Source organism: Agelaius phoeniceus, chromosome 4, assembly GCF_051311805.1.
Source record: "Agelaius phoeniceus isolate bAgePho1 chromosome 4, bAgePho1.hap1, whole genome shotgun sequence".
Lineage (NCBI taxonomy): Eukaryota > Metazoa > Chordata > Aves > Passeriformes > Icteridae > Agelaius > Agelaius phoeniceus.
The window spans coordinates 3165423-3193091 of NC_135268.1; the positions used below are offsets into that span (position 1 = coordinate 3165423).

Genomic DNA, 27669 nt, shown 5'->3' on the forward strand with positions numbered 1-27669 from the left:
TAGAGTTTGGTACCTCCTTGATGTTTCTTGTAGGCATCTCCTCTAAGCACTGACTCTTCCTTCTTCTCACAGCAGCCAACTGACTCCAGATCCCCTCAACCAACCAATCCACTCTTTTATAACACTCTGCTTATTATTGGCTACAGCTGTGGCCTGGTAAAGTCAGGCCTGCTCCTAATCTTTAGTAATTAGCTCAGCTGCAACTTCTTAAGTGGTAAAATTACCTTCTATACTACCTTTATTTTCTTATATTGTATCCCCCTACACTCACATTAGTCCAATTCCTAAATTTTGGAAAGTCTGCCTGAGAGAGCTGAAATCTAAATGGTAGCAGCACACATGTGAAAAGCATTTTTACTTGGACAGATCCAGAGCATTCTCCCAAGAGCAATCTACACAATGAGCTTGAAAAACTGGGGCTTTCTGCTCCATGCAAACTGATGGGTAACATCAGCAAGCAGCACACAAAAATTACTGCCATCTCCCTGCAAGCCAAACTTGGTTATGCAGAGGTAAGAAAATGTCATGCCAAAGGTAAATCTACACCATTTTATGTTGTAAACAAATTATCACAAAGAAACCTCTTTCAGCCACCTGATGCCACTTATCTGAATGAAAGTGTAAACTTGCAAAATGAAACCTGACAACAGTTTTTACATATTAAGCAGGTAAAATGTTTGACAAAGATTGACAAAGATGCTGTGTTAAGCCTACGTGTAAATTTGCCTGTTTGTAGATAGAAAAATTGTGGACATAGAGCTATCTTGTTACAGATTTAGAAAATCTTCTCTGTTCATCATAATAAATACCTGTATGGCTTCGAATGTGAACTCTCAGTGTTCCATTGCTTGCAAACTTCTGTCCACAATACGGGCAAATCTTCTCTTTTTCTCCTGTGTGAGTCTACATGGGGAGGAAAAAGACAAGAATGACTGTTCAGCATTAAATAAAACAGTGAAATATGGAATATTTAATTGTATTGACACTGACTGCTGTTACCTCTATTATATATGTTTTACCATCACACCAGGCAAAGATTCTAATTAGCTCTAGGTTTTAAAGAATTCATCACAACAAGAACATTGTAACTATCACCAGCATTAAATCACTGAGTTTGTCTTTTGAAATCAAGCTTTTAAGGCTGGAGGGCCTCACTGATATAAGAAGAATTATTTCAAAATAGAAAAACAACATTACAAACTCTCCCACTGAACCTGTGTGGTCAATGGCAAGATCGCCCTGAAATCAATTACACACAAGGTCACCATCATTTTTCACAATGTACTTTCAACACACAACTCTGAACTGAAGATTTATCTGTCTATTGAAATTAATTTTCCTTATAACTGTGCCTGTTCTTTTAGTAGAGAATTTCTGATGACTTCATTTAGAAGTGTTAATTTAAATGAGATAGCAAAGATAACACATTCAATTATATGAGCAGCTGACTATTTTGGTTTCCAGCTAGCACATGACCCTCTTCAGATGGGGAAATTAATCCTTATGTTGATGAAAAGACGCCATAATGACATAAAATTCTTCATTACATCATAGAAAACCTTTCTCACATAGTACATTTTATGCTGCAGCTGAAGCAAGAGTAAATGAGAGCTCATTTCAATACTGGATGGGCTTGCACTGTTTTCATTCCCTGACATTAAAGATATGAATGCTAAACTCCTCTTGATTAGGATACAGTTATTATATACATACATTTGTATCTCTTCCAGCAACATTGGGATATACCAGACAGACAGCTACTAATTCATTCCAAACACCTAAATACCAAAAGGATTTCTGGGAGCAATACAGTACAACTACAAGGCTCACAAACGCAGCCAGTCCTGGTCTGACAGGAGCACAAAGCAAAAGCAATTCTGATTTTACACAAATGTAAAAAAGCACATCCTATATGGCAAGCAATACATGCATGACCTTGTTAAACCAATTCTCACAATCTGAATTAGGTAGCAACACCTTAACTAACTTTTCTCAGCTGATTTTTCTTGATTCAATTATTTTCTTTGCATTTCTTCCCCATAACATCAATCTTACCTCAGGCCAAACTAGTGAGCAAGCCTCCTCCTGAAGCTTACCCCAATTCCATGTCAGATTTTGGTGGAAATGAGCAGTGCAGCCAAGCCCATCCTGCCACACACATGATGCTGGAGCACCTACACTGAATTTATACACGAGCACCAGCTGTAGATTCAGCTGGGCACCAATAACCTGAATCAGCATTTTAGGGCAAAGACAATCTACTGAAAAGCCAGAAAGGCAGAAGCAGCTCTAGGGGTTCTACACTGAATAACAACCTTAAGAACACACAAGAAAGGATCAGTTGATTCTACTCACTTTCTTATGGCTCTTCAGGACTGAGGGTGTCACAAAAGCTTTGTCACACAGGTCACACTTGTATTTCTTATGTCCATCATGTACAACTTGAATATGAACATTTAATGTGTCCTTTCTTTTGAAAGTGGCATCACAATGATCACACTTGAAGGTCCTCTCACCTAACAAAGAGAAAAACAGATCTTCCTCAAATACCATCCTCTTAAAAAAAAAGTCACAGCACATGTTTGTAGAGAAGCCTTCAGGAAAGACTACAATTCTACACACCGTGAATATTTTGGATATTCTGGAAATGCTTGCTCATTAGAATGCACATTACTGAACAGGTTTTTAATATTTTCCTTCACCATTTTTAACATTTAACATTGGGAAAAACATTTATGACAACCAACACTTTAAAAACTTGCAGAAGCTTTGAAAGATGATCATAAAAGAACAAACTGAACATGCCAATCCAATAATTCATCTAACAGAAACACTGTTATGCAGGATTAAAAAAGGAAAGATGTGTGGTTTTCTCAGTTATGCCAGTGTGAATATTCCCCCAAACAAAGTACTGTCTTCCAAGCTACAAGGATTTTAGATCATGAACACTTTCTAAAATCTAAACTGTTGATTTTCCAAGGTTTGAATGATAGTCTGCAAGTATTAAAGATGGAGAAAATTCCACCAAAAATACATCATAACCCAGTCAACTAAAAAAAAAGGACAGAATGCCAAGAAAAGTTACTCATGAGCAAAAATGGCCACAGTATTTCTCTGAGCTGCTCCAGTTCTGTGCCAGAGGCAGCAAACATGAGCCTGGGCTGGCACAGGAGAGACAATCTCAGCGTCAAGCTCTAAACCGGATTTCCTACAAAAGCTGAGCAAGTCACCAACTTATCTCTGTTTCCATTTGTCCTTTCTTAAAATGGAGGTAACACTATCACACTTAATGCAGAAATAAATTTCTTGCCATCAGACCTCAAAACATTGCTGGATTTTCTACAGCATATTTGGATTTGCATTTAAGTGCATCTGAAGGCAAGATATGAATTTGGCTCTGAATTTTTTAACTCCCTGGATACAGAGTGGAGTCCTAGCACCAATTTAACACAGCAAGTTGTATATTGCAGCAACGTGCCACATGTTTGTTTTTGTCAGTCACATATGAGAATGGAGAAAGCTGTTTTTCCTCTGACTTTGCCCTTACTGTTATGGATTAACAGATGTCTTTGTAGAGAGAAGGGGGTTCGGAACAAGGCTTTGCATTCCTCACACTGGAACGGTCTCTCTTCAGAATGGGTCTGTGGATGAAAGACAACGTGTGTCAGAGGAAAGGCTCACAGTAATCCATCATTGCAGTAACTGCAGTTCATTTTCTAGATGGGACTCAGGAGGGGATATCACAATTGGAAGCACCAGGGGATGAAGAAGTAAAATAATCATTCTGCCTTCATTCAGGATCCTGAAAGCCAGCACAGCAGTTACTCAGTAACTGCGCCATTCGGGTCCTCACAAGTGTCACATGAGGTGTGCACATAAACAGAAACAAAAACACAGAATAACCAGAGGAAAAAACTAGAAGCTCAGCTGCATTGCTTCAGCTGCACTAACACTGGCCTGGAATACTTATTAATATCAATAAATCCTTTGAAGTTGTCCGCACACAAACCTCTTTCTTTTCATTACAGTTTTAAGGGAAAACCAATCCGATTTTCAAGATGACACCTAAAATTTGGCAAAGAAAATTCCTCAAATCGTGACACTACTCTTATATATAGATACAGCTTCTTTTATTTAAAAAAAATAGCAAACAACAAAAAACACCAGAAAAAAAACCAAAGCCATGGAAGCAACAGTACCGAGATTTTTGTTGGCTGTAGAAAAAGTCATTGTAGCTGAAAAACAGCCTCAAAGCTATGAATAAAATGAAAGGCTAAGCTTGGATGAATCTCCTAGACTGCAGAATTGATGAAGGAAACTTCTTTTCTGAAGAAAAGAAAATCTTGGGAAACATCCAGCTTTATTTTACTTTTATAAATTCCAAAGCACTTTCCCTGTTTCCTAGTGTTTTTAACAGCTGTCCCGCTGTAGATAATAAGTTGTACTGATTAATTTACTATCTACCCAATTTCCTACTATTTTTTGCAAAGGAAAGCAGGTTTTTAAAGCATCAGCGTCCAAATACTTTATTAGCTCACAAGAACCTTATTACAAGCTGGAGTGCCCAGAGGAAAAGGGGATGGACAGTAAGTGTTTTATAATATGCAGGAAATTAGGTAAATGAGTTAATCTGGTAGACTAAGGGCAAATATTAGCATAGTACATATTTATATAATCCATTTCTGCTATCCAGAATCCATGCAACTGTTATTCTACCCCTTCAGCTGGGGGGAAAAAAGGGGGGCTCTGGGGAGACAGCAAAATTCTTGAGAGGCCGGCTGATGGCCTTGAACCCAGTTTGATTTTAACACCAATGTCCTCTCACACACAGCACCAAAACCTGAACGTCCTGCAATGGTACAGAGAGGCCTTGGGCTCAAAATCAATTCCTTGACCTCAGCCTAAGTCATTGAAAGCAAAAAGGCTGCTGGAAGACCATCACAGGTGTGGAATATATCTCATGTTCCAGCCCAGACTCTCCAGCAGGTTGGCATTAGCTGGCACCCTGCTCAGCCCCCCTGGCAGTGAGGCCAAGGATTGACAGGACATGAAGAGACTGAACTGCCTTCTCACCTCAACAGGGGGTTCCTCCAGAACAGGCTTGGGACACATGGACGAGACACTGTGGGGAAGCTCGCAGTGCTGCTGCCTGTGCTGTACCTGTTCTGTGGATAAATAGAAGGGTTCAGTCTCCAGAGCTGTCAATCTGGCACCTTTCACGAGCGCAAACATCATGCTGCTTTTTAAAAAATGCCCTGCTCTGGAACACTCACCACGTGAGTGACAGTTCTGTACAAATCACTGGGCTCCTCAGAACTCCTCCTTAGCATCTCCTTTATACTCTCCTCACCTTTTGATCAAAATACACGGATTGATCTGCACGTCTTAACTTCCCTACAAAGAAAATCACCTAACTAGGCGTACCCACATGCAAGGGTACACAGATCATCCCAGTAACTGAGGATGGGCTCTCATGCAGCATTTCATGGCAGCCTTTCCTACCACAGCATCTGTGGAGGCTTAAGCCCAGCCCAAGGCTACTTATTCCCAACAGATCAACTGATGGAATACAGTTGCTTCAAATCATTATGCTCCCCAGGACCAAACAACCCTGGATTAGCCATAAACCCTTTAAAATCCTGCGTCTGATGACCTATTTCTGCCGACTGTCATGTCCTCATATTTTGTTCTCTGAACTCATCCTCTGTACACGGCAACAAAGGAACAGATGGAGCAAAACCACCTTCTGTATGGAGGTAATCTGCATTACATGGCTCAGAACATGCACCCTCATCCAGTCTAACCTGCATCAAAGGTGACCACTTTCATCTGCAGCACAATCCCTTTCTGCCTCCTCATTTCAGATACTGCTCTCTTGCCTTGTCACAGAAATGGAACTGTATTTAAGTCACATCATTTAAGTCACAGCCTGAGCTTTCACAGAGGACATCTGAGCTGGTTCCATACCCCAGGACACTTCCCAGCCTGGACACCTCCAAGGAAGTGGCAAAGCCAGCTTGCACATGCACCTCTGCAGAGCAGTGCAGCACCTGCTTGCAGGAGCAGCAGATCACAGAGCTACCACAGTTCCTGCCTCACATGTGCAGCTCTAAGAGCATAACAAGTGCTAAGTTCAGGCTCCCATCCCAGTGCTCCACTGAACAGAGCAGACAGGCTCCTGGCAACTCCACTGCATCTCCCAGTGAAATCCTCTGAAATGAGAGGAACTAATCTCCTTCTGCACTTTTGAAATGACCCAACAGACATCCACATCTGAAAGACGTTTAAAAACACATGTTGTGGGAGCCATTTTTATTCTGAGACTTCCAACATGAAATCAAGTTAACCCCCCCCCCCACACACACACTCACACACAGGAATTACAGAAACAAAAGCAACAAGTTTCCATCTAAAACACAAATCAAGAATTCCAAGGCACAAAATGTATCTGGACTCTCTTATATATAAAAAGGATGCAAGCCAGCTGCAAAATCCAAAGGTTTTTTAAGCAAGTTGCTATCAAATTTAAAGGTATGTTTTCTATTAAATGCTGTTGATTTAAGTGGTTTTAACTCCTATACCCATCATTCCTACTACAGGTATCTATGCTCCCTGCTACTAGCCCAGTAACTTAATCCTGAAACTCAGAAAAGGACCCTGAAATTATTTAGAATTCAATTCTCCTCCTCCAAAAGAAAACAAACCTAGCAAGACAACTTACAGGAAACACACATCTAAAAATCATTATAAACATAAGCTGAAGAAATACATAGACGTGTAATATACAAGAAAGTTTTACATTTACACTGTTCCTGGATCAGCATTCCTGTGAACAAGCAAGAGAACCACTGTCTCTTTCTCTAGGCACAGCCTTCCCAAAATCATGGCACTCTAAACTATTTCAGCCTTCCAAACCACCACATCTTGGAGTTGTATGGTACAACTGGCTTTTGTACACATACACCCAGACTCTCCTCTGCTGCCTGCTCCCTCTCCTCCTGTTGTTTCCTCAGCGGAGAGAGGTGTGCCTAAAAAAGCAACTCAGGCCATCCATGTAAGTCTCCTGCCTCTCCTGTTCACCTCCTCACTCAGCAAGTGGATTTAGAGACCTACACGTGGATGGGTGAACAGTCACAGCTGTTTGGGTAATCTTTATGCAAACACAGGAACAAGTTTCTCTTAATATAGAGCAGAGTTGATTTACAGCCAGTATTAGGTGCAAACAGGTCCAGGAAACAAGCATTCCAAAATGCTTTAAGGAATTCCATCAAAATTTGGTACCCACTAAAGCTGTCTAAATTTTAATATTTTTCCCATTAAGTGGAACCTCTAATCCTTGTTTATGCTGGTGGTACTGCTGCTTTAAACACAGAATTGGGTCAAAGTGTTTACTCCTTCATACTTAATCCTGAAGTCCATTTTCAACCCAAACTCCCTGCCAGTCATCAATGGCTAGCTAACATCAGGAAGCATGTAAAAAGTATTCATTTAAAATATAGACCTATCTTTCTAGGTAATATTTTATGCATTTTTCTTAGAGTATATCCAATCTGCAAGGTTCTGTTGAATTTCCTTAAAGTCTAGACCATAAAATATAATGAATGGGAGATAATCTTGTCCTTCAGCAGCCTGCTGCATGCTTTCTTGTTTTAGACAGTCATCACCATTTCATCCTGTGAGAGGCATTATTATTATTGCTCTTACATGATTTATGGCTGCAAGTGCAAGAGATGGTGCAAAGATCCTGTGCCAAATTCCCAGATGGAATATAACATGAGCCACACTGCGAAAGGCTTGGAGGTATGGCTATATCAGGGTTTTTCTTTTTTCTTTTTTACAGTCTTGTAATACTGAAACAGCAGTCCTGGATAGAGCCTTGCCATGAGAAATGGCAAACCCAGGTTAAAACTAATGACAGGCATTACAGAAATTAGGCCAAGCAGATTTGAGCTTCAACACAGGCAGAACATCCCTTTGTGAGTCTATTTTTCAGGTAACATTTCTTCTGATGTTGTTTAAATATGTGAACACTGCACCAAGTTCAAATTTAGTGTAGTTTGAAAGCATCTGCTGCTAAGTCCAACAATGACTGCAAGAGGACTACACATAGTTTTATTCAATTACACTATTAAAAAAAAAGTATTTGAAGACATCTTTAAATCAGTGACATTAACTTGGTAATCTAGTACTTAAAAAAAAAAAAGAACAAAAAACCACAACCAAAGCAAAGCAAAAAATTAAAAACAAAACAAAAAAGTCAAAATGGGATTTATTTGATGCTTTTAACCAAGCAACTATGCTTTACTTCTCCTTATTTAACTTTTTTGTTTACTAGAATTGGTTCAGCCTTTTGAAATTTTGGATATAACAAAGAACACTAAAACTACATTCTCCAATACTTTAATCCCATGTTTATAAGCATGGCAGAGCTTAACGATGAACCACTTAAAAGAAAAAAAAAATCTGCAAATCTGAGGCTGGCAGACCTGTAAACAACAACAGCAGAGTGCTTTACCTTCTTGTGATTCTTGTAAACATTTCTGTGGGCAAATCCCTTTCCACAAAGCTTGCATTTATAAGGTTTATCTTCACTGTGTATTATTTTGTGTGCAGTCACTTGATCAAGTCGTTTGAAGGACTTATTGCAAACCTCGCAGGTGTAGGGGCGTTTTTCTGCAGAAAATGAGTGGGGGACATTTAATCTCCTGTTTATACAGGGGGAGAAGATGAAAGGCAGAGACAGTCATCTCCTCAGAGAGATTTCTGCAATTAAGTCAACCCAATTAAGATTAAACCAATTAGAAAGACACCTAATGCCCTTTATGTTAGACAGTTAAGTCACTTCACAAAAGATGAGCCACGGTGTATCTCAAGAAATTGGCACATTCTTTGCAATACTCGTTGCTAAAACTAAACTCTGATTAATTAGCTTAAATCAAAAGAGAATGACTTCAAAGAGGAAAACTGTGTTTCCAGATTACAAATGTGAAAGAGGCCATGACAGTTTAAATGTTTTAAAACTTAATTAACAATATACATATTAGCTTCCAAACCCAAAAGTTCCTACGCAAAAAGCCTTTATGCTTCAACTGGTGACTGCAACTTAACTGCACTAATGCTCATCCAAAAGTGTCAATAGAAAGCCAGGAGCCTCTGAGATACAGATTATGTTACAAGAAATGAGATTTTGCTGTGGACTGATACCAAGAAAACAGTTCAACTCTAAGCCTGTGCAGCTGTAAAAATCTGCATTTGTTTAAATGCTAATGCATTTGACAGAACAATGTTTGGGTTTCCATTGTGTTGCTTGATGTTTCTAATCACTGGTGAGGGACACAGAAAATGCTGGATTCGCAGTGGCCAGATATCCTGGCAGAGCCACCTTGTGCCACACTGCCAAACCCAAAGATAGGACACTCCCTGCTGGCACAAGGGAACCTTTGTGGGTGGTCTGTGGTGGATGAGCTGCTCTCCTCTGACCAGAAGCTATGAGCCCACTAACACATACACAGATAAACAGGAAAACACAGTGAGTAGCACAGATCACTGACAGCACACTCAGCTCCCAGCCTCTTCTCCTCAGCAGAAAACCTCAGGCACTGGTTTTTCACCTCCTCTCTCTGCCATGTAGCAACCTTTTGCCCCACTCCAGCTCACTGACCTCATCTAGCCCAGCTAGCAGGACAAAACAGCTTGAGACAAAGCAGCAGCAGGAAGAGGACTACACCACATCACTTGGAATTTTGGAAGGCTTGGGAAGGCTGCCTTAGACAGTTTCCTTGGAACCTGAGATTGACTTAGATAGCAGAGATTTCATGAAGCCTTCCATAAGAAACTAATCCAGGTAAAACTGCACATAGATGAAATAGATATTCATATATTTCAGAGCTCTGTGCATTTCTGTACATTACCTGAATGAGTTATCATGTGGCGCTTCAGCTGGTTCGCCGAAATGAATTTCTTGTCGCATTCTTGACACTCAAAGATCTCATGGACCTGCAAAATGTTTTATGATAATTAAATGTGTGTCTAAAACAAGACCATACCTCTTACACAGATATAAATACTCTAACAGAATGGAGCTACTTCTTAGCCAGTGGATATACTAATACTCCAGAATATTCTGTGATTTCACCCTTGCTTGTCTCTTGCTGAAAAACATCATCTCCCAAAAAGTAAAAATTCCTAACTGCCAACAAAAAGCATCATTACAACTATACTGCAAGTTTGTATAACCTGTGTTTCTATCTACCAGATCCATCCAAAACTTATTAGGAAAGCATTAAAGAACCAAGCAGACTAACTTGTCAGGACATTTTCTTCTAGTCAAGATACATGTAAAAATAACACAGAAACCACTTCATAGCTTCTGTCAGAATTTCAAAAAACAAGTACTATCACACTCTTGCAGGACTCTTTCTCTTAAAAGCTTTCAGAGGCCAGACAGTGGAGGGGCAGCATTGTCTCAAACTACAAATGCAGTATTTTCAACATCACAGACCATTACAGCATTTAGGACTAAATGTTGGAAAAACAGGAGGCAGCTGACTGGTAAATAAGAAATAACAATTGCCCAGTAGAATAAAACACTGTTCAGTGTTAAACAAAAAGGTCAGAAATTAACCCAAAAGAGATGCTTGGAACTGGCAAGTAAAAGAAAGGGGGTCAGCGGTTGGAAAGCAAAGAAGATTTTTAAGTGTGACTCTACTCACGCCAATTTTGCAGCAAGTCCAGCTCTACAAAGTTTAACAAGTTGAGAGACTCAAGGGCTCTTCATACACACTCTCAAACTCTGACCAAAGTAGGATCTTGATGGTGGAGTTACAACTGACACCCCAAGAAGGCTTCAAGCATCAGCACTTTACTGATTTTCCAGCCCAGCCTTTGATCCCCTCCTGTTGATGCCCTGCACCTGTGTGCCCTCTGCTCCCTTTGGTGCTTGGTCAGTGCCCCTGGGCACTCCTTACCTTCAATGCTGCTCACACCTGCAGCCCATTGGGGATGGGCTCAGCTGCAGCCCCACTCCAAGTCACCACAAACTCTGTGCACGTAAGGATCTACCCTGGTTTGGTCCCTTGGCAGACAGCACTACAGCTGAATGGAACTGTACAGGTCCATGTAAGAAATCTGCTGAGAAATCCAGAAAGGCACCAGCACCAGTCTTAACCGTAACACACAAAACCTGCAATTCCAAATCCAAAAAAGCCTGATTGCCCTACGCTCCAAGGTGTCCTTAATCTTCTCTCTTAAAAGAAGAATGAGCTGCTTTACCATGAACACATTAAGAGTGTGTTCATTTCCCATTACATTAAGAGTAAGAAGCTCAGTCCACAGCTGTACAGCCAGAAAGAGAGAGACTCCCCCAGCCCACCTACAAACACTGGAAGTGCAGCACTATCACCTCTGACTGGGAAAAGAAACCAGCAACTCTGAGATGTGCTTGAATGTTTCTCCCCTTTCCATTACAGTGGAGAGGCCTGGCAGCCTGTGCTACTCACACGTACCTGCTCACTTTGAAATATGACTTCCTGTGAATAATTCAAATCCAAAACATGAGATCCTTATATTGAAAGGAATCTTTTAGCAGGAATCTGCATCAGTGAAGATTAACAGTCCCCTCACTTTTCTCCTCATTATTATCACTGTTGAGGGATTGCACTTCGCATTTTACTCAGACATCAGAACTCAGTATCAGAATACAGTTAGACAATTAAGGCACAGGCAGTGCACAAGACACACGAAGCTAAAAATGAGTTTAAATTTGACATGAAAGCTACAGATGTAAATGACCATGTCTTGAGAAAGTAAACATCAATCCCCTACAGCCACCCACTTCACCTCCCTTCTCTGTCTTTGTCAGACTTTTTCTGTTGTTTGGGCTTATTTTCTGTTATATTTTACCTTGTTATTCTCCACTTTTATTTCTTTACATTGAAATGGGTGGGAGGAAAAAAAAATCTGTCTTTTTCTCCTGGTTTTACCTATTATTTTCATACTGGTCCTACTGTCTGTACAAATGTTTTTGCCAATGCTGACGATCCTGCCCCTCTTCCTACAAATGGAAATTAATTCAAGCAAACAAACTGAGCACTACTATGTGCAATCTCCACTCTCTGATATAAGTGTGTAAATGTGGAATAGCCATTTTCTGGATGTTTTAAAAGAAAAGTCAATCAAGAAGAGCAAAGAAAGTTTCATGCACAAAATCTTCATGCTGATTCTTTAGGTAAGTGCTGAACTGATAACATCAATCATATTTGAGAAACTTGGGTGTCACAATGTCTGCCCAGAATTACAACTATCTAAAGAGAACAAACATTTAATAAAATGGACACTCTAACCAGAACATTTTGCATTTTAAAGGCCTGTTGTGCAAGACCTGTGCCAATGTGTAAAACTTGTAATACACGTGGCAGGGAACACCACTATAACAAAATATGGCCCTATTAGGCAAGAAGTGCAGGGCATACTAGCACAAGCAAGGAGAAAAACAAATTAAAAAGGAGGGGCCCCACCATTTCCTTTGCAACAACATATTTTAATTGATATCATTTATATCCTCAATGGATTCAGGTTATAACCAGAGTATTATTAAAGACTTACAGTTAATCTGATAAACAGTACAATGCAGCTTTTTGCAAAAACAGATTCTCCTGGGTTTTAGCGATTTATCAAATTAATCTTGCAGGGACTTCCTCTGGGTATAATGGATTCAGAATCTCATATTCACGGTCCAACTGTATTTCTACATGAACACCCTTATTTCCAATAGATGCTTTTCTAACTGTTAACCCCTCCTGTTCTGGTTATAAAAGATTATGTGCATAAAACAAAAAAAAAGACATTCAAATTTGGGTTTGAGGAAGAAGGTTTTTTACTACTGCATAACTACAATAGAAGTAACTCCCCTAAGTGGTATTTCAAAAAGCAATAAGAAAATTACTGTATTTTGTAGAAAAACTGAAGGCTCATGAACCTATTTTATGGTCTGTATGTATGCCATGGTTACATAACACACTTGAAGAACGCTGAAGAACAGCAGGCAACTGTGACTTAATGCTGGAGTAACATATTAGCATTTGGGAAGAGACACATGAAAACTGTAGGGGGATATTTGGCTTGAGCAAGTGTGACTACAAAAGCAAATACCCACACTAAACCAGGTTGGCTTTGTAAGCATGAAAGAGATCACCCAAAGGCTTGCATTACAGCAGCTTTCAAGTGACATGAGCAGCACAGCCTCACATCTCAGGGAAGTCAGTGCCTGCTGTGAGCCAGCCTTCATCTCACTGACCTTTCGATGCTCCTGGAGATTTGCTGCTGAGGAACATTTCTTATTGCACACTGAACACATCAGCTTCTTCCTAGAATTTCCTGAAACAGAAACAAAATACCACCAACATCTTCAAGAGGAAGTGCTAAGAAAGAACCTAAATATTTCCACTGAGCCTATGACATTTCACAGGTCATTTGACTGACATAAGATTTTTACATTTGTATCCCATCTTCAAAGTACTCTGCATCAGGAGTTCTCTGTGGGTGTCCAACAAACCAGTCACTGGTGGAATGTAAATTAAGAAAACCAGAACAATAAAGAAAAAAACCTTTCAAATAGATGTTATCATACACCACCAATCCCACATGAAGAGCATAGTTCGCAACTGAGAACAGCTCACTTGGCAACTGAACAGTTCATTTCATCCAGAAATCAATACAGGACTTAGTGCAGCAGGGACAAAAAAACCCTCAAAATCAAGTCAAAACCATTTCCCATTTTTGTTTATTTAGAAAGCATTAAGCATCCTACTACATAAAATATCATTAATAGTCTTTAGCTGAATGAAGCAGGGCAATCACATTAGCATCAGATCATGAATTCAAATCTTCTCTAAAATGCAACTTACAAAACAAGCTATAGGTCAGCTACCAGACATTTTCCTTCCCTTTTCACAGCTGCTTTAAAAAGTCACAGACCACTTAATTGAGTTAATCTATTACTTACCTTGAGAGATTCTTTCTAGTTCCCCACAAATAAACCTAATTCTTTGTTTATAATTTAAGATACTCATGCAAGATAGTTCCTAGCTTAGGTAAAACACATCCATACTACACTGAACAGCAGAAACATTATAAAAGTAAAAACTTATAAAACTTATGACAAGCATTTATATACACAAATAGACACATACCACTGGAATACACTTAGTCCTTCAATGTGGTATTCATATACCACTACATAACTGACAAAAACTAAGCCTAAATATAACAGTGTTCATAGATGAAAAAATTTATTACTGATACCAAAAAAAGGGGATCATTTTTGTAAGAATATTACAGAAAGGTTTCTCTACACTGCAAGAGTTTGGCAGCAGAAAGAGACTGAAAACCTTTAAAAGCATCTCAGTGCTGTCACCATCAGCTGAAGACTGTTCTCTGTGCACTCTGGAATTCTGTTGTCCTCACACATAAAGGTGTTCCTTTGACAAGGAGAGGGGGCACACAGAGTGCAGAATGCCAGAATTGGGATCTGTGCTGTGGACCTGAGAGCAGTGTTTTGCCCTTCCATGAGAAGAGGGTGACATTTCAGTGAAAACCACTCAAACAGATATGAAAACACCAGGGCCTAAGAGGACCAGTGGATGGTCTGGTCTGGCTTCCTGCAAAACAGATGCTACAGAGTTTTATGCAACCCTCATCAAGCTTAATTGTTTGATTAGGCAAAGAAAAGACAACTTATTGTGTCCTGAAAAGGCCAAAAAAATCAAGAACTCACCATTTCCTGTGCCAGTGGTTGATTTTGCTCACTCCTGAAACATTTTGCTTCATCTGCTCTTTGCCTAGTTTAAACTTCTCAAGATCCCTGTTACATTTTCTGCAGGAGACTAATGATTCATGTGGCCTACAGTAATTTCTCCTGGGGCGGGAGGAGGAATACTAACTCTTGCAATTAAGTTACTTCTTTTACTTTGTAATTTTCTATTTGATACAAATGAATCCATTAAAAAAGAAATCAAAGACAATGTTTACTCTGATTTGCAAATTTAAGGCTAGGAACACGTCAGTGGGGATTTTTTCTGAAGGAACATTAAACTCTTTCTTACCACTGTGAACATTTTCTTTGTGTTTTTTCAGGGCATCCTTGCTCTTGAACCTCTTCCCACAGCTATCTGCCTTGCATATGAACCTGGCATCTCCTCTGCATGCCTCCTTGTGCTGCTCATAACTACATGGCATAACAAAGAGAGGGGAAAAAAAAAAAAAAAAACCCAGATCAGGCAGTCTCTCCAGAAACCAGAGCTGTAGCAAGTACTCAGAGCTGAACACATGCTGCACTGCAGAATTCCAAGGCCACCTCATGCATTACTTACAGCAGAGAGGAATGAAAGCATTTGAGTCCTTGCCCTGTTAGGATTCCCAAACACTACCAAGCTTTTGGAAAGCTAACATGCAAAGGGAGGCCAGCAAGGACATGACAGCAGTCCTGTAACTCGGACACAAAACCTCGATTCCGAGCTGAAGGCAGTATTGCAAACAGAGCACTGGAAACTTCTTGAGGAGTCTCCTGGGCTGATATTCTCTGTGCACTGAAGGACACTAAGAGACAAAAAAAGGGAAAAAACAAAGTAAGGGCAACATTCTACAACTTACACAGGCTTGCAGTAACTACAAACTGCATATACCTTTAGAAAAAGTAGGTTTACAACCTGTGATTAAATGTATAATAAAAAGTAATATATCTATCTAATCGTAAGAAGATCCATATATAAACAACAAAAGAAACCCAGTTATGTTTCTGTGCAGAAGCATAATTCTAAGATATATGACTCTAGTGACAAACCTGCATATTTATACTCTCAAGGACAACAAAGACGTGTTCTTAAATCTCACATCTTTCATGTTTCCATTTTTGTTTTTCCATCATGTAAATATTTAATTAAGTGAACCTAAAGCGCTGGTTTTCCTTTTATTTTCCTTAAATCTTACTTTAATTCTGTACCAGCATCCACAGCTTGAAAATCACAACTCCTAAACTACTAAATATTCCACTGATGGAGACCAGTAATCCTGCACCAAACTGTTGCTCTGGTCTGGTCTCCAGTGTATGACTTTAACACACAAAAAATTGTCAATATTTTTCCAATTCCCATTGAATTCTACAACCAATATGAGAAATTAAGACATTAAAAGATTAAAGCAGAGGGTAAGGTTATAAATACAGATGCATAAAAATTAAAGCCTAGCTTGTGATTAGGTCAAGAGAAGCAAAAGCTTGAATGAAATTGATTTAAATGATCCCTGAAAAACACTGCTGATTGTACTCACTGTCTTTGTAGAGCTTGCTTAACAGGGAATTTCTTTCCACAATTTCGGCACTTAAACTCCTTTTCCTCACTGGGTTTTTGGTGCAAAGTCTGCAGATGCTCCGCTAGGATCTCCTGGCTGGCAAAACTGGATTCACAGTTTGGGCATGCGTGGTCCTGTTTACAGGTGAGGGGATCTGCATGAAGGGAAGCAACACCAATGTAAAGGAGTAGGTCCCGGGTTTTTTGGTTACATTGAGAGAGACTCTCTGCCAGAAATAGAGTAGGCAAAAGGGTGGCATGAAACTCACAAAAAACAGTGTCTCTGAAAGGATTACAGACAGCCTATCTCAAGTGGATTACCATCAGCATTACTGAAAATAGATGGAAAGTGTTAAGCTGGGCATGACTTAGACTGTTGGCCCAAATTAGTGATTCAACTCAATCAGAACCTCAATGCAGTTAGTCATTTATAAATTCATCTTCATCTTGGACAAAGATGCTGAGAATTCCCCAGACAGCTCAGCTCGCCTTCCTTTTCCTACACACCTTAGGATTGGCTGAATAGCTCTATTGGAAGGTTTATTTCTCTCCCACCTAAGTAAGAAAGAAATTATCCCTCTTAGAGCAAAAGCTCTGCATTCATAAGCCCGTGTGTCAGGTGAAACAAACTCTGTCTTCAGTTCAAAAAATAATGGTTACTATTTAAGAAATCCAGGCTCACTCATTCACTCAGTAATTCACAAGACTTGCTGCTCCTTATAAGGCAAAGAAGTTCAACCCAACCCCCAAAAAAAGAGACAAACAAAATGCAAGAACTCAGATTCAACCCCTGGGACTTTTCAGTTCCCCAGTCCTGTACAGTTAGTGTTCTCTTTCTTCATCACCACTTTCAAGCTCTCAAGTTACACTATATTTTACATATTGCTCACCTGCAATTTTTTCACCAGCTGGCTGAACTTCTTTATTGCTGCCACTGTCTTCATCTTCCTGGATAACAGTCACTTCTTCCTCCTCCTCCTCCTCTTCTTCCATGTCACTGTCCAAGTAGCCAATCAGAAGTTCTGTGTCTGTTTCAATATCTTCCACAGCCAGATAGAAAATATTTTCCCCCTCCTGTTGCAAACAGGAAGTAGAGGCAATAAACAATTATGTCAGAAAAACAAAAAGCTGGACAAGTAAGAAACCCTAAACTAATATTATCCCTCAACCAGGGAAGGGTTGGCTCTGCTCCTCCGGAAGCACAATCCTACAACAGCCTTGGTAAAGACTTCATTGTCAGAGTGGCTGCATGGATAGGGTGCATTTGTATTCTGCTGTTTTGGGAATATTCCCCTGCCTCACCTGTGAGGCTTTTCCACTATTCCCTGTAGCTTAGACCAAGGTGGAGATGGCACTAAAGTACTTTCCTGCCACACTCCACTTGACAAGAACTTCAGGGTTGAAAATGAAATATTTGAGGATTAGAAAAACAGCAAAATTGAGATAACCAACAGAGCTTTATCTCTCTCCCTGCTGACTGCAGGAATTCTATCACAGCTTTCAGCAGCATGTTTACATAGTGTTATTTTCTCTTTCTCCCTCTCCTCAAGATTCCCAGCCTTCTCCAACGTGCTTTCACCCTGGTCAGTTATCTTCACTACCAAATTAGCAGGCACATCTGGAAAATGTACTTTAAACCCTGTGCTTGTTTAAATCAGTGTGGATCCACAAAAGGCCAAAGGATCCAGCCCCATTCTGCATAACAGCACAAACCACGAAACAAAAAGCTCCAAAAGCTTCTTGATAGTGCCTGGACAAGCTTCCAAGTAGCTACATAAGCTAACAACTTTGGGCTTTGACACTACCTAATTAGTTACCAAGGCTAGCACTGTGGGGTGTGGGGAGGAATCTGTACATCTGTCCCCTAAACTGATATTCTGTGGGACAGAGATGCCTTTTCTTCTTTCTATATTGAACCAACTGCTTTAGGTACTGCCCAAAGCACTGAAGGAGACTCATTTCTATGCAATGAAGACTCCCAGTTCTATCATAAATCTTAAATCTTATCTGAGTAACACCCAGAAAAGTTAACTGAAGCTTCTCTGCCCTGCACCTAGCCATACATTTTGTAACAAGCTTCCTTGGGCAAGGACAAGATAATGATTTTTAATTTTTGTAATACACTAAGATTAATTTAAACTGTCAACAGGGATGTAGCATTCCCTGAGCTGCAGGAGGTCTGTTATATTTTACACAAGATACTGTCACACAGGAGTGAAGCCTACTTAATTCAGTAGACTGGATAGAGCTGCTATTTTCAACGATGCACCACTTTTCTGTCCTTATCACAACAGCAGCATTGGAAAACAAAAAATTATCTTTTTTTTTTTTTCCTCAAGATCTATTCAGCAGTCCAGATATCTATCAGCACACCAACCTAACCTCTGTACCCATCTACAAGTCGCTGGGTTTCATATGTCTCTGTCAAGTTGCAGAAACCTTTAATTTAATACTGTCGAAAGTCAAAACAAATCCTCTTGACATGAGGAAAAGTAGGAGGTCTTTCTACACTCAGTCTCCACAGAGACAGGACAAAACCATTGGGGTAAATCTCAAATACATCACTCTTTAGGACAACCTTACTCGAAAAGCAAGACAACCTCATGAAGGGAAGCACATCCCCATTATTGGATTACCAAAAATAATAACAGAAAGAATTAAAAAATTAAAGATTTTGAAAATTTGGAAATCAAAAGAAAAAAAGAAAAAGTCATGTATCCCAGGCAAAAATAAAGCCCCAAGTACTAGGAGCTGTCAATGTTGGAGTGCTCTGGGTTACATTTGCATTAGAAAGAAATTAGCTTTGGTGTCAGCCCAATCTAAACTCATTTCTCCTCCAAGGTTAATTTGTTTGGCTTTTCCATCCAAACAAATGCTAACAGCCAGGTATTCAGAGAGGTAATTAATCAAGATATACCCACTGGCTGTAGTAGCTCCTCAAGGCAGCATTTTGAGTGAAAGCAATGGAAGCTCTCCAGAAACCACAAAACAATTCACATCTCTCTCCCCACCAGCAGCACCTGTATGAATCACATGAATCTACATGCATGCACACACAGTAAACAGTCTTTTACATTATTTGAATAACCCCCCTGTTTCTAAGAACACATCTGCAGCCATTCCACCTGCCCATGTGCTGGCTGTTTTCCTAACTCTCAGCTGCAGCAAACCACAACTGTCCTTGGGAGAAAACTCCAAGCGCTTGCTCATCGCAGTGGCATCACAACCTCCCTTCCTGTTATTCCTGGTTTATTATTCAATTATGTTTTTCTCACCTTGGACTTCACTGTTCTCTTTTACACTATAAGCCACACAGACCTGCTCAGCAAATACAATTTTCCAGTCCCAACAACCCTTGCCATCTCCTTTTTGATCCACTACAGGAGTCTTCCATACAGACTCTTGGCTTTTCCATACAGTTAAACACCTTCATATCTGCTTTGTAAGAGGGAACACAGGACCACCGACAGCCCATCACACTTTAATCAAAAGCATAAAACACTTAACTCATCACTCCTGCAAGTCTAGAACACAGGAGGAGGAAGCAGCACAGCCTTGTGTTACCTGAGGGAGTGTAGGGCTTTTCCACCCTTCAGAACCTCAACAGCTGGCTCCAACCCAGCCTTCCTAATCCTTACCCACTTGGCCTCTGTGCCCTCAGAGTGTTACCTGATTCCCCTCTGTATCTGATTCCCTGGCAGCAAACCAGCTCTTCAGCCTACCTGTTGTGCCAGTTCTCCCTGGCTACCTCTCCCAACAAGCACACTGCCTTTCCCAGCCCTCCCCTGCAGCTCCAGGATGTCAGCTCTGGCAGAGGTAAAACCAACACTGGCAATGTCTGAGGGCAGAAACTGCAATGCAGGAAATGCATGGAGATGATTTCACACACTCCCACACACAGCCCAGATTTCAGATTATACCTCATCTAAAATACAGCACCTGAACCACACACACACAAGCTCCAGAAGCCTCAGCTCTCTCTCCTGATCTATTCCTATGGTGTTAGATTGCATGGCAAGGCAGAAAACCTCTGAGACACAAATGTGACACTGAACAGAACACAAGGCTAAACTACTACAGCAATTCTGGCATTTCTCCATGCTCCAGTTTTCAGTAATAGCTCCCAATGAAGGCTAGAATATTTTACCATCTGAATACTCTGTATTAGGATAGGCTTTAAAGTCCTAAAAAACCCTGTGAGATAATTTAGCAAATTTTTATTCGTTTCTATCATTTTCCTTACAAAGAAACCCACTGGCATGCACTGGATATTCCATTAAAACTTCTATTCAGAAGTTCAGGTCATTTACTGGAAAGATAATCATGAACATGAATTCTTCCCACTGCTCTCTCCTGTGAGCCTTACTTTGCCTTTGCTGACAATGACTGTGCACTGATGAGGCGCTAATCACACCTCCTGTATGAGAGCCCTTCATGTCTGCTGCCATAAGGAGGACAAGAAATTTCATCAGAAACAAACTTCTGCTTTCTTGGCATAGAAAAAGCAAAATTTTTTGTCTGGCCTCAAAATAAACTATAATTATTTTGTCAGGGACACACGGGCTAATCCTAGAGGAAGACAGTCATCTCATTATGAAAAAGCAGAACAGTCATTTTAAGAAATGCTGATAAATAATTCTCCTTTTCCTGATTGTTTTCCAGTTTGGATTACATCAGCAAATACCTTAAGTTGGCCTGAAACAACATTTTGTAAAGCATACATTTTGGGAAAAAAAATGCATAGAGTCATGTAATTCTTATTTATGTGGGAGTGGAAATTAATTTACTGCGGAACTGAGCTGTTAAAAAAAAAGTAGAGAGCTAATTTCTTTAATAATCTCCAAAAGAACAACAGCTGGCACTGGAAAGGTATCCCTGTCTCTGTTGTATCCTGTAAAGTCACAGAACGCTGCCAAAAATGAGCAATTAAACAGAATAAGACTCTCCAGCTTGAGAGAAGAGCTGTCAAATAAGAGTGAAAGGATATAATAGAATTCCATAAAATCAAAGATGGCACAGAAAAATAAAGTAACTATTCACTGTTATACCAGAACTAGGAAATCAAGTGAAATTAAGGAGTGTCTAAAAGAAGTATATGTGAACATAATTAAAGCAGTGGAACTCATTACCAGAGACTGCTGCAAATGACAACTATAAAAGTGAAAAAATAAGCTGGATAAATTCAGATCAACAGCAAAGACAAGAAAATTAACTTTTTTTATTAATTTATCCTCAGGCACTATATGATCATCCTATCAGACAATTAAGATTGTTCGATTTTCTGTTTTCTACGTAAATATTTTCAGCACCATGACTCCTTTCAAGCCTGTCACACTTTCATAATTAATTATATAATATGTTATCTATATTATATGATATTACTAATTTTATTGAACAATAATGAAAAATGCATGATTCTGCTTTACACACAAGTAAGCCCATACCCAAGTTTGGCATGAAACACACACAGGTCTCTAAATAATTATAATACTTAAACCTTTCAAATAGCATCAGATTCCAAGGACTTTTCTGGTCTTTCATCCTACCACTCTTATTTGTGGTATTACCTTAAGCAGAAGAGTTCTCTTCTAAAAACCAAGGCAGAAAGAGAAAAGCAGTTCACTACTTTGCTCAGATCTTGCAATTTTATTACAAGACATGAAGGCCAAAGAGGAGGAAATCAAATTAGCAAATGAGTAACAGGAAGCAAATGGTAGAAATCCACCAAATCTACCTGGATGGCTGCCAGGTTCTTCTGTTCCTGGGACGGAGCCTCGTGGACAAAGCGCAGCCAGTTCGAATGGCGTGGGTTGCTGGCATCCAGGATATAAAGGACCTCGCCTTTGCTCCCACGAACCTGAAACATTCAAAACAAATCCCCAAGCAAAATTAAAACTCAAAAACCAAGTATGTCCAGGTTTTGTCCACTCAGTGAAAAAAAAACCACTTAAAAAAAAGAATTGGGCACACAAGATACATCCATCTCCATATTGAGACCTTTTGGCTACCATTACAGATCCATATCACTCGTATGATTTCTGCAATTTTGACAGAATTCCAGCTTACATTGAAAAAAAGGAAGATAATAGAAACAAAAACTTAATATTAACTAAGTCATTCTTCCCCCTAAACACAAAGACATACTGCTGTAAAAATATATCTGTCACTGCCAAAAAACTCCTTTTGTTTCATTTTAAATAATAGATAACTTGAATCTCCACTGATCCAGACAACAGAGAGCCATGCAAAAAGGTCATAGAGCCACACTATTGTTCCATGTGATTTATTTATATAATGAATGGATTTTATTTTCCATCTGTCAGCAAGAGGTATCCAGGGCAGGTATTTCCTAAGAGCTAGGGAATTTGGCTATGTAAGATCAAAATTAGATTGTCTTCGTGGCTTTGTATACGAATTGCTCACATTCTTGCTCTATTTGTTTCTAATAGAATGCAATATCATATTTCTTCAGTATGACTGCTTCAATTACCTAAACATTTAGGGTATCATTAAAAAGACAAAAACTGTATTCCATTACAATAATAGCTGCTGACAGCACGTTGTTCTCAGATTAAGCAAAAAAAGAATTACTGTAGTTCTGCAAACAAATAAGGATCTTCAAAAGTCATTACTGCTCTTCTGAAGGAAAAAGGACGCATCATGAAAAGGTGCCAACATTCAAACTTTAAAAGCTCTTACTTTCCAACACATGGATTAGCCACAGTGAAAAGTATCAAACCTACACATTGAAATGCATCTGGAAACAATAATATCTGACACTAAGCACTAATGGTTTCCCAGAGAGGCCCTGCATGTCCCAACCCTGGGAGTGTTCAAGGCCAGATGGGATGGGGCCCTGAGCAACCTGATCTAACCAGTGGCATCCCTGTCCCTGGCAGGGGGCTGGACTGGATGATCTTCAGGGTGCTTTCCAACCCAAACTATTCTGGGATATTGTAATAATCACCCACCTCCACAGAGGCTTTGTGCTTTAGCTACCAAGGCACAAGTTACAGGAGCCCACCATGGAGATCCTAGATTCCATCACATTTTCAGTTGGAATGAGAAGCAATGCAGGTCCTATTATAAAAACTGTACATTACACTATCTAACTTTTCATCAGTTTTTCTTTATTGGCTTGATCCTTAAATGATATAATTTATATTTGCTTCGGTGATACACAGTCATCTCAGTTAGGCTTCCAGAGTCTCTGGCAATCCACAGAGAGATGCCAAACACAAAGCAGAGCTTTAACACATAAGGAAACTATCGATAAAGGAATATGATAAATCCCTTAAAAACATTCTGTATTTTCCACTGCTTCTTTCACCTCATAAAGAACTAATGCTGCATTGAATATACAGATGTGAACATGAGAAGTCAAGAAAAAGTGCAAAAACACTGCACTTTGTGTGGACTAGACTGGTGACATGAACCAGTGCTTTCCTGGTTGCATCAATAGGAGGCTCCTAAATGAACTGATGGCAGTGGATCCCAAACCTAGCACTTAAAACCAGCACCTCAAATGGATACACATATCCACTCCATGTACCTCAAACTGAGGTGCCCAAGAACTATCTTCTTGAGAATCAACACAAAAGGTGTCACTGCACTAATTCAGCCAAATGCCTGCAATGTAAGAGGAAACACACGACATTCACTGTCACCACACAGGGCGAGGTTCCACCTCAAAGGCAATCAGGACAATTGCAATGATGCCACATTAACAAGCATCAGAAGAATTCAGGAACAGAAGAGTTCAGAAGATGTGTCCTTGGTCAATCTATGAGCTCCCCATATGAAACCCTACACAGGCCTAAATAACACCTAAGCTGCTTTCTGGAAACCATTTCCTCAACATTTCTAAATCAAAAAATCCACGTTCATCAAACAATCATGTAGAGAAAAGTACTGGTTTCTGCACTGCTTCTTTTTGGATTAGCTGAAAATATGATCTTCATTGCTGCAGCATAAAACAGCTAGATGCAATACTTCTGCATCCTGAGTTCAGACCATCAGAGAGCTCACTGCAGAGTGGAAACTCACATTTTAACATTGCTGGAGATATTTTAAATAACTCCAGCAAAAGAAACCTGAGGCAGCAAGTGCTGATTTGCTTGCTCGGTAAGAAGTCTGGGACAGAGACAGCATGTGACATTTTCCATCAGCCAAAACACACAGCAAGTTTTCCATGGTAATGAAGCTCCTTGTGGTGCCTGACATTCCCTGACCCTGCCAGGGACAGAAGGGTAGAGGAGGCTCACTCCTAGACTCCTGCAAATTGTGGAGCTTTCAGGAGCAGGGTTGAACTTGCCTTTCCCTGGAATGATTCCCAAATCTCCCTCTCTCCTGTGTGTGATCTTCTACAGCAAGTTCAGACTGCAATACCAACGCCTCGGCCGAGCAGCACGTGCCTTGCAGCATCCTAAACACGTCCCATAGCTGAAGATGGGAGGTTAACATTCTCAGCTACTCTCAGGAGTAGATCCTTCTCATCACACAAACCAAGAGATCAGTAATGGGCCTGCTCCAAAAGTCACTGAAATTAACACAAAGTCATACATTTAACATGGAAAATTATGACTAAAGCAAGTTTTAACAGAGTTGATTATAACATTAGTAGCTACTCTGGACATCTATCTACCCCATTTGAGAATAATTTACTAAAATTGAAATTCTGGGATGTAGACTTGCAGCTGAGATACTGCACCAATTTCTGATTTGTGTAAAAGCACAGACCATCTAAGAAATGAGAAAAACAAAAGCATTTCTGAAAATTAAACAAAGATTCAGCCAAAAACATTTAAAAGCAAACCGTTTTCAATGTAAACAGTATTTGAGGAACAATCACTGGGAAGGTAGTCTACACACAGAAAAATTAAAGACTATATTGTTCAGAATTAGATTTATAGTACTATATTCACCTTGACAGCAAACACAGAATTCATCTAATTAAGATTTATTTCATCATGAATCAATGGACATCAGTTGACTTAATTTCTTGTGTCTAAGAGCCCTCCTCCTATGCCAGAAGCACTTTTTATAGGCAAGATATCAAAGAAAGAAGGAAAAAAAAACCAAAGCCACCAAAACACACCAAGCTTAATGTGCTTGACTTGTTATACCTCAATCCTAAACACCACAGCTCTGATCTGAACCTGGCTGCAGTGAGTAGCAGATTTTCTGTTGCCCTCACCACTTTTCAGGCAGGCTTATTTAACTGAAAACAACTGTCACAGCAAAAGTGATGCAAATGAAGCAGTAGAAATGTAAGTTCATTTCATTTTCTTATATAAATAAACACAAACATTGGCTTCCATTGAAAGACCGTTTTCAGATCTCTTTGGTTTTAATGTAACAATGAAGAAAACATGATCCTGGCAGATAGACAGAAACCCAACCTGAAATATGTAACATTCAGCATTACATGGTGTATTATGTTCCATCCAACCCTGACCAACATTTCTTCATGGAATGTCAGAGTATTTGAAGGAGGACCAAATCTTTCCAGCGCTCCCTGTTTCAACATTTGCCAAAGTCATCACCAGAAGTATATGCCTGCCACAATCCAGTAGGAGTGAAATGAATTCCCCTTTCTTGGTTAAGGATAATGAAGAAAAGGAACTGAACATGCATAAATGAACTGATATCTTCCCTTGACAAAGGCACATCTGAGCCTCCACAGCAAAAATGTCTGTGAACTTCTAACCTGAAGATTATTTCCTGCTTGCCTTTAAGCACTTGCTTCTCCAGCAAATACAGTTCAAAGCTGCTGTGCCAAGTTTACTGATACACACAAAGAAGTATTTAATCAAGCTGTAAGAACACAACTCTTAATTGATCACCAGCAACAAGCTGGTGATAAAATAATAAACGTCCTTCACCAGTACAGGGATAGAGAGCTAGGGGATAACACAGAGGTGTTTTCTTAACAAAAAGAAAGAGAAAGCACAAAGCCATTTGGACATTTTCTTGGCTTTTTATTATCACTCTTAACTAAATGGCTACCACAGGCTTGTTTGAGGGGTTTTTTTTCCTTTCACACCACTCATAAATAAAACATTTCAGCCTGTAGCTCTTTACAAAGATAACAGCAAGATCAAGGATGCTTCCCACCCATTGGAATCTTCCACTTCCCAGGAATCTGTTGAATGAGCAAGTATAAACCTTTGATTTCTTCACAACTATGCATGCTACAGACAGAGTAATGGCATTCTGCTATATTTAATTTAAGTAGAAACTTTACCATCTTCAGTATTTTACTGAAGAAAATCACTGGGCTCAGTAAATGTTCTAGGTGCCACGTTCTCCCTGAGACCAAACGAAAACAAGGCGTGCAATTCCATCTCAACGCGATGCCCCAGAGATGCCAACTCGCAGTGCTGGTCTCGGAGAAAAAGGAAAGGCTGGATCAAAACAGACCACATCACAGAGCACTGCTCTGCACAACTAGAAATGCATGTGGCAGACTTCCTCACAGCAAAATATTCCATAAAATTGCAGCCTGGATCCCAGGCATCACATGCCAAGGAGAGAAATGTTGCAATAATGCCCAATTTTTTTCCTTGACTTACAAAAAGCCTCTACTGCTTGAGACTTCTTTCTGAAGGTGTTCTCTCTGAAAACATTTTTTTTTGACTGCCATCAGACTGTGAAGTCAGGCTTTAGTGTGCCTCCCGCCAATAGCCTTCAAATTAATTATTTTTAATATCTTTGGTACAGCTGACTACACACAAACTTGGCCAGTTTCTGTGCGTGCTTCCCACAGGCTCTGGAATAACCATCTACTTGGGCTGTTCAAGTCTTACTTTCTGCATTCCTGGTCTCAATTTTCAACTTCAGACTACTCCCAGCATGATTTAAATTATATTATAAAGCTCACGTTCAGATCAACTTCAGTAAACATGAACAACTTGGTTTAAAACATTCAGGAAGTCATAAAATTTGGTATGCAGGAATCTTTTCAAGGCTCTCAAAACTAGGTTACAGTAAGATCTTATGAAATGATTTTAAAACAGCTCATAAAAACCTCATTTTCTGATTTGCTGTCAACGGGGTCACATTAGTGTCACCAATAAATAAATGTATTTGCCTTTTCTTTCCTGTCGTGCAGAAACAGATAAATCTAGTTAAGTATGAGCAATGAGGAATCTGGAAAATCATAAAGCTTTCCAATAAACCTAAAGGCCTTCTCACTGCTGTAATCCACCCACTGTCTTTTCTGAAAACCTTGCTCTAGCACAAGCATTTCACTGATTTGAAACAACCTGCAGAAACATCAGGAAGGGCCAAGTGAGCCAGGGCACACTAACATGGACTGTGCTCA

The 27669-nt window shown here is 39.8% G+C and overlaps 1 protein-coding gene across 2 annotated transcripts in view; it reads right to left on the minus strand.

Annotated features, from left to right (window-relative positions):
• The window catches only part of PRDM5 (PR/SET domain 5), a 58797-nt gene that overhangs the window by 25161 nt on the left and 5967 nt on the right, over positions 1–27669 (minus strand). The window contains exons 3-13 of one of the 2 annotated variants that reach the window (XM_077176582.1): positions 22078–22200; positions 17234–17417; positions 16324–16498; positions 15502–15594; positions 15102–15223; positions 13295–13374; positions 9912–9996; positions 8516–8673; positions 3548–3641; positions 2356–2516; positions 810–903 (exon numbers count right to left, since the gene is read on the minus strand). In XM_077176582.1, coding sequence (XP_077032697.1) covers positions 810–903; positions 2356–2516; positions 3548–3641; positions 8516–8673; positions 9912–9996; positions 13295–13374; positions 15102–15223; positions 15502–15594; positions 16324–16498; positions 17234–17417; positions 22078–22200 — 1369 coding nt within the window. The remainder of the gene's footprint in view (positions 1–809; positions 904–2355; positions 2517–3547; positions 3642–8515; positions 8674–9911; positions 9997–13294; positions 13375–15101; positions 15224–15501; positions 15595–16323; positions 16499–17233; positions 17418–22077; positions 22201–27669) is intronic. The other variant, XM_054633761.2, reaches the window with a different exon arrangement.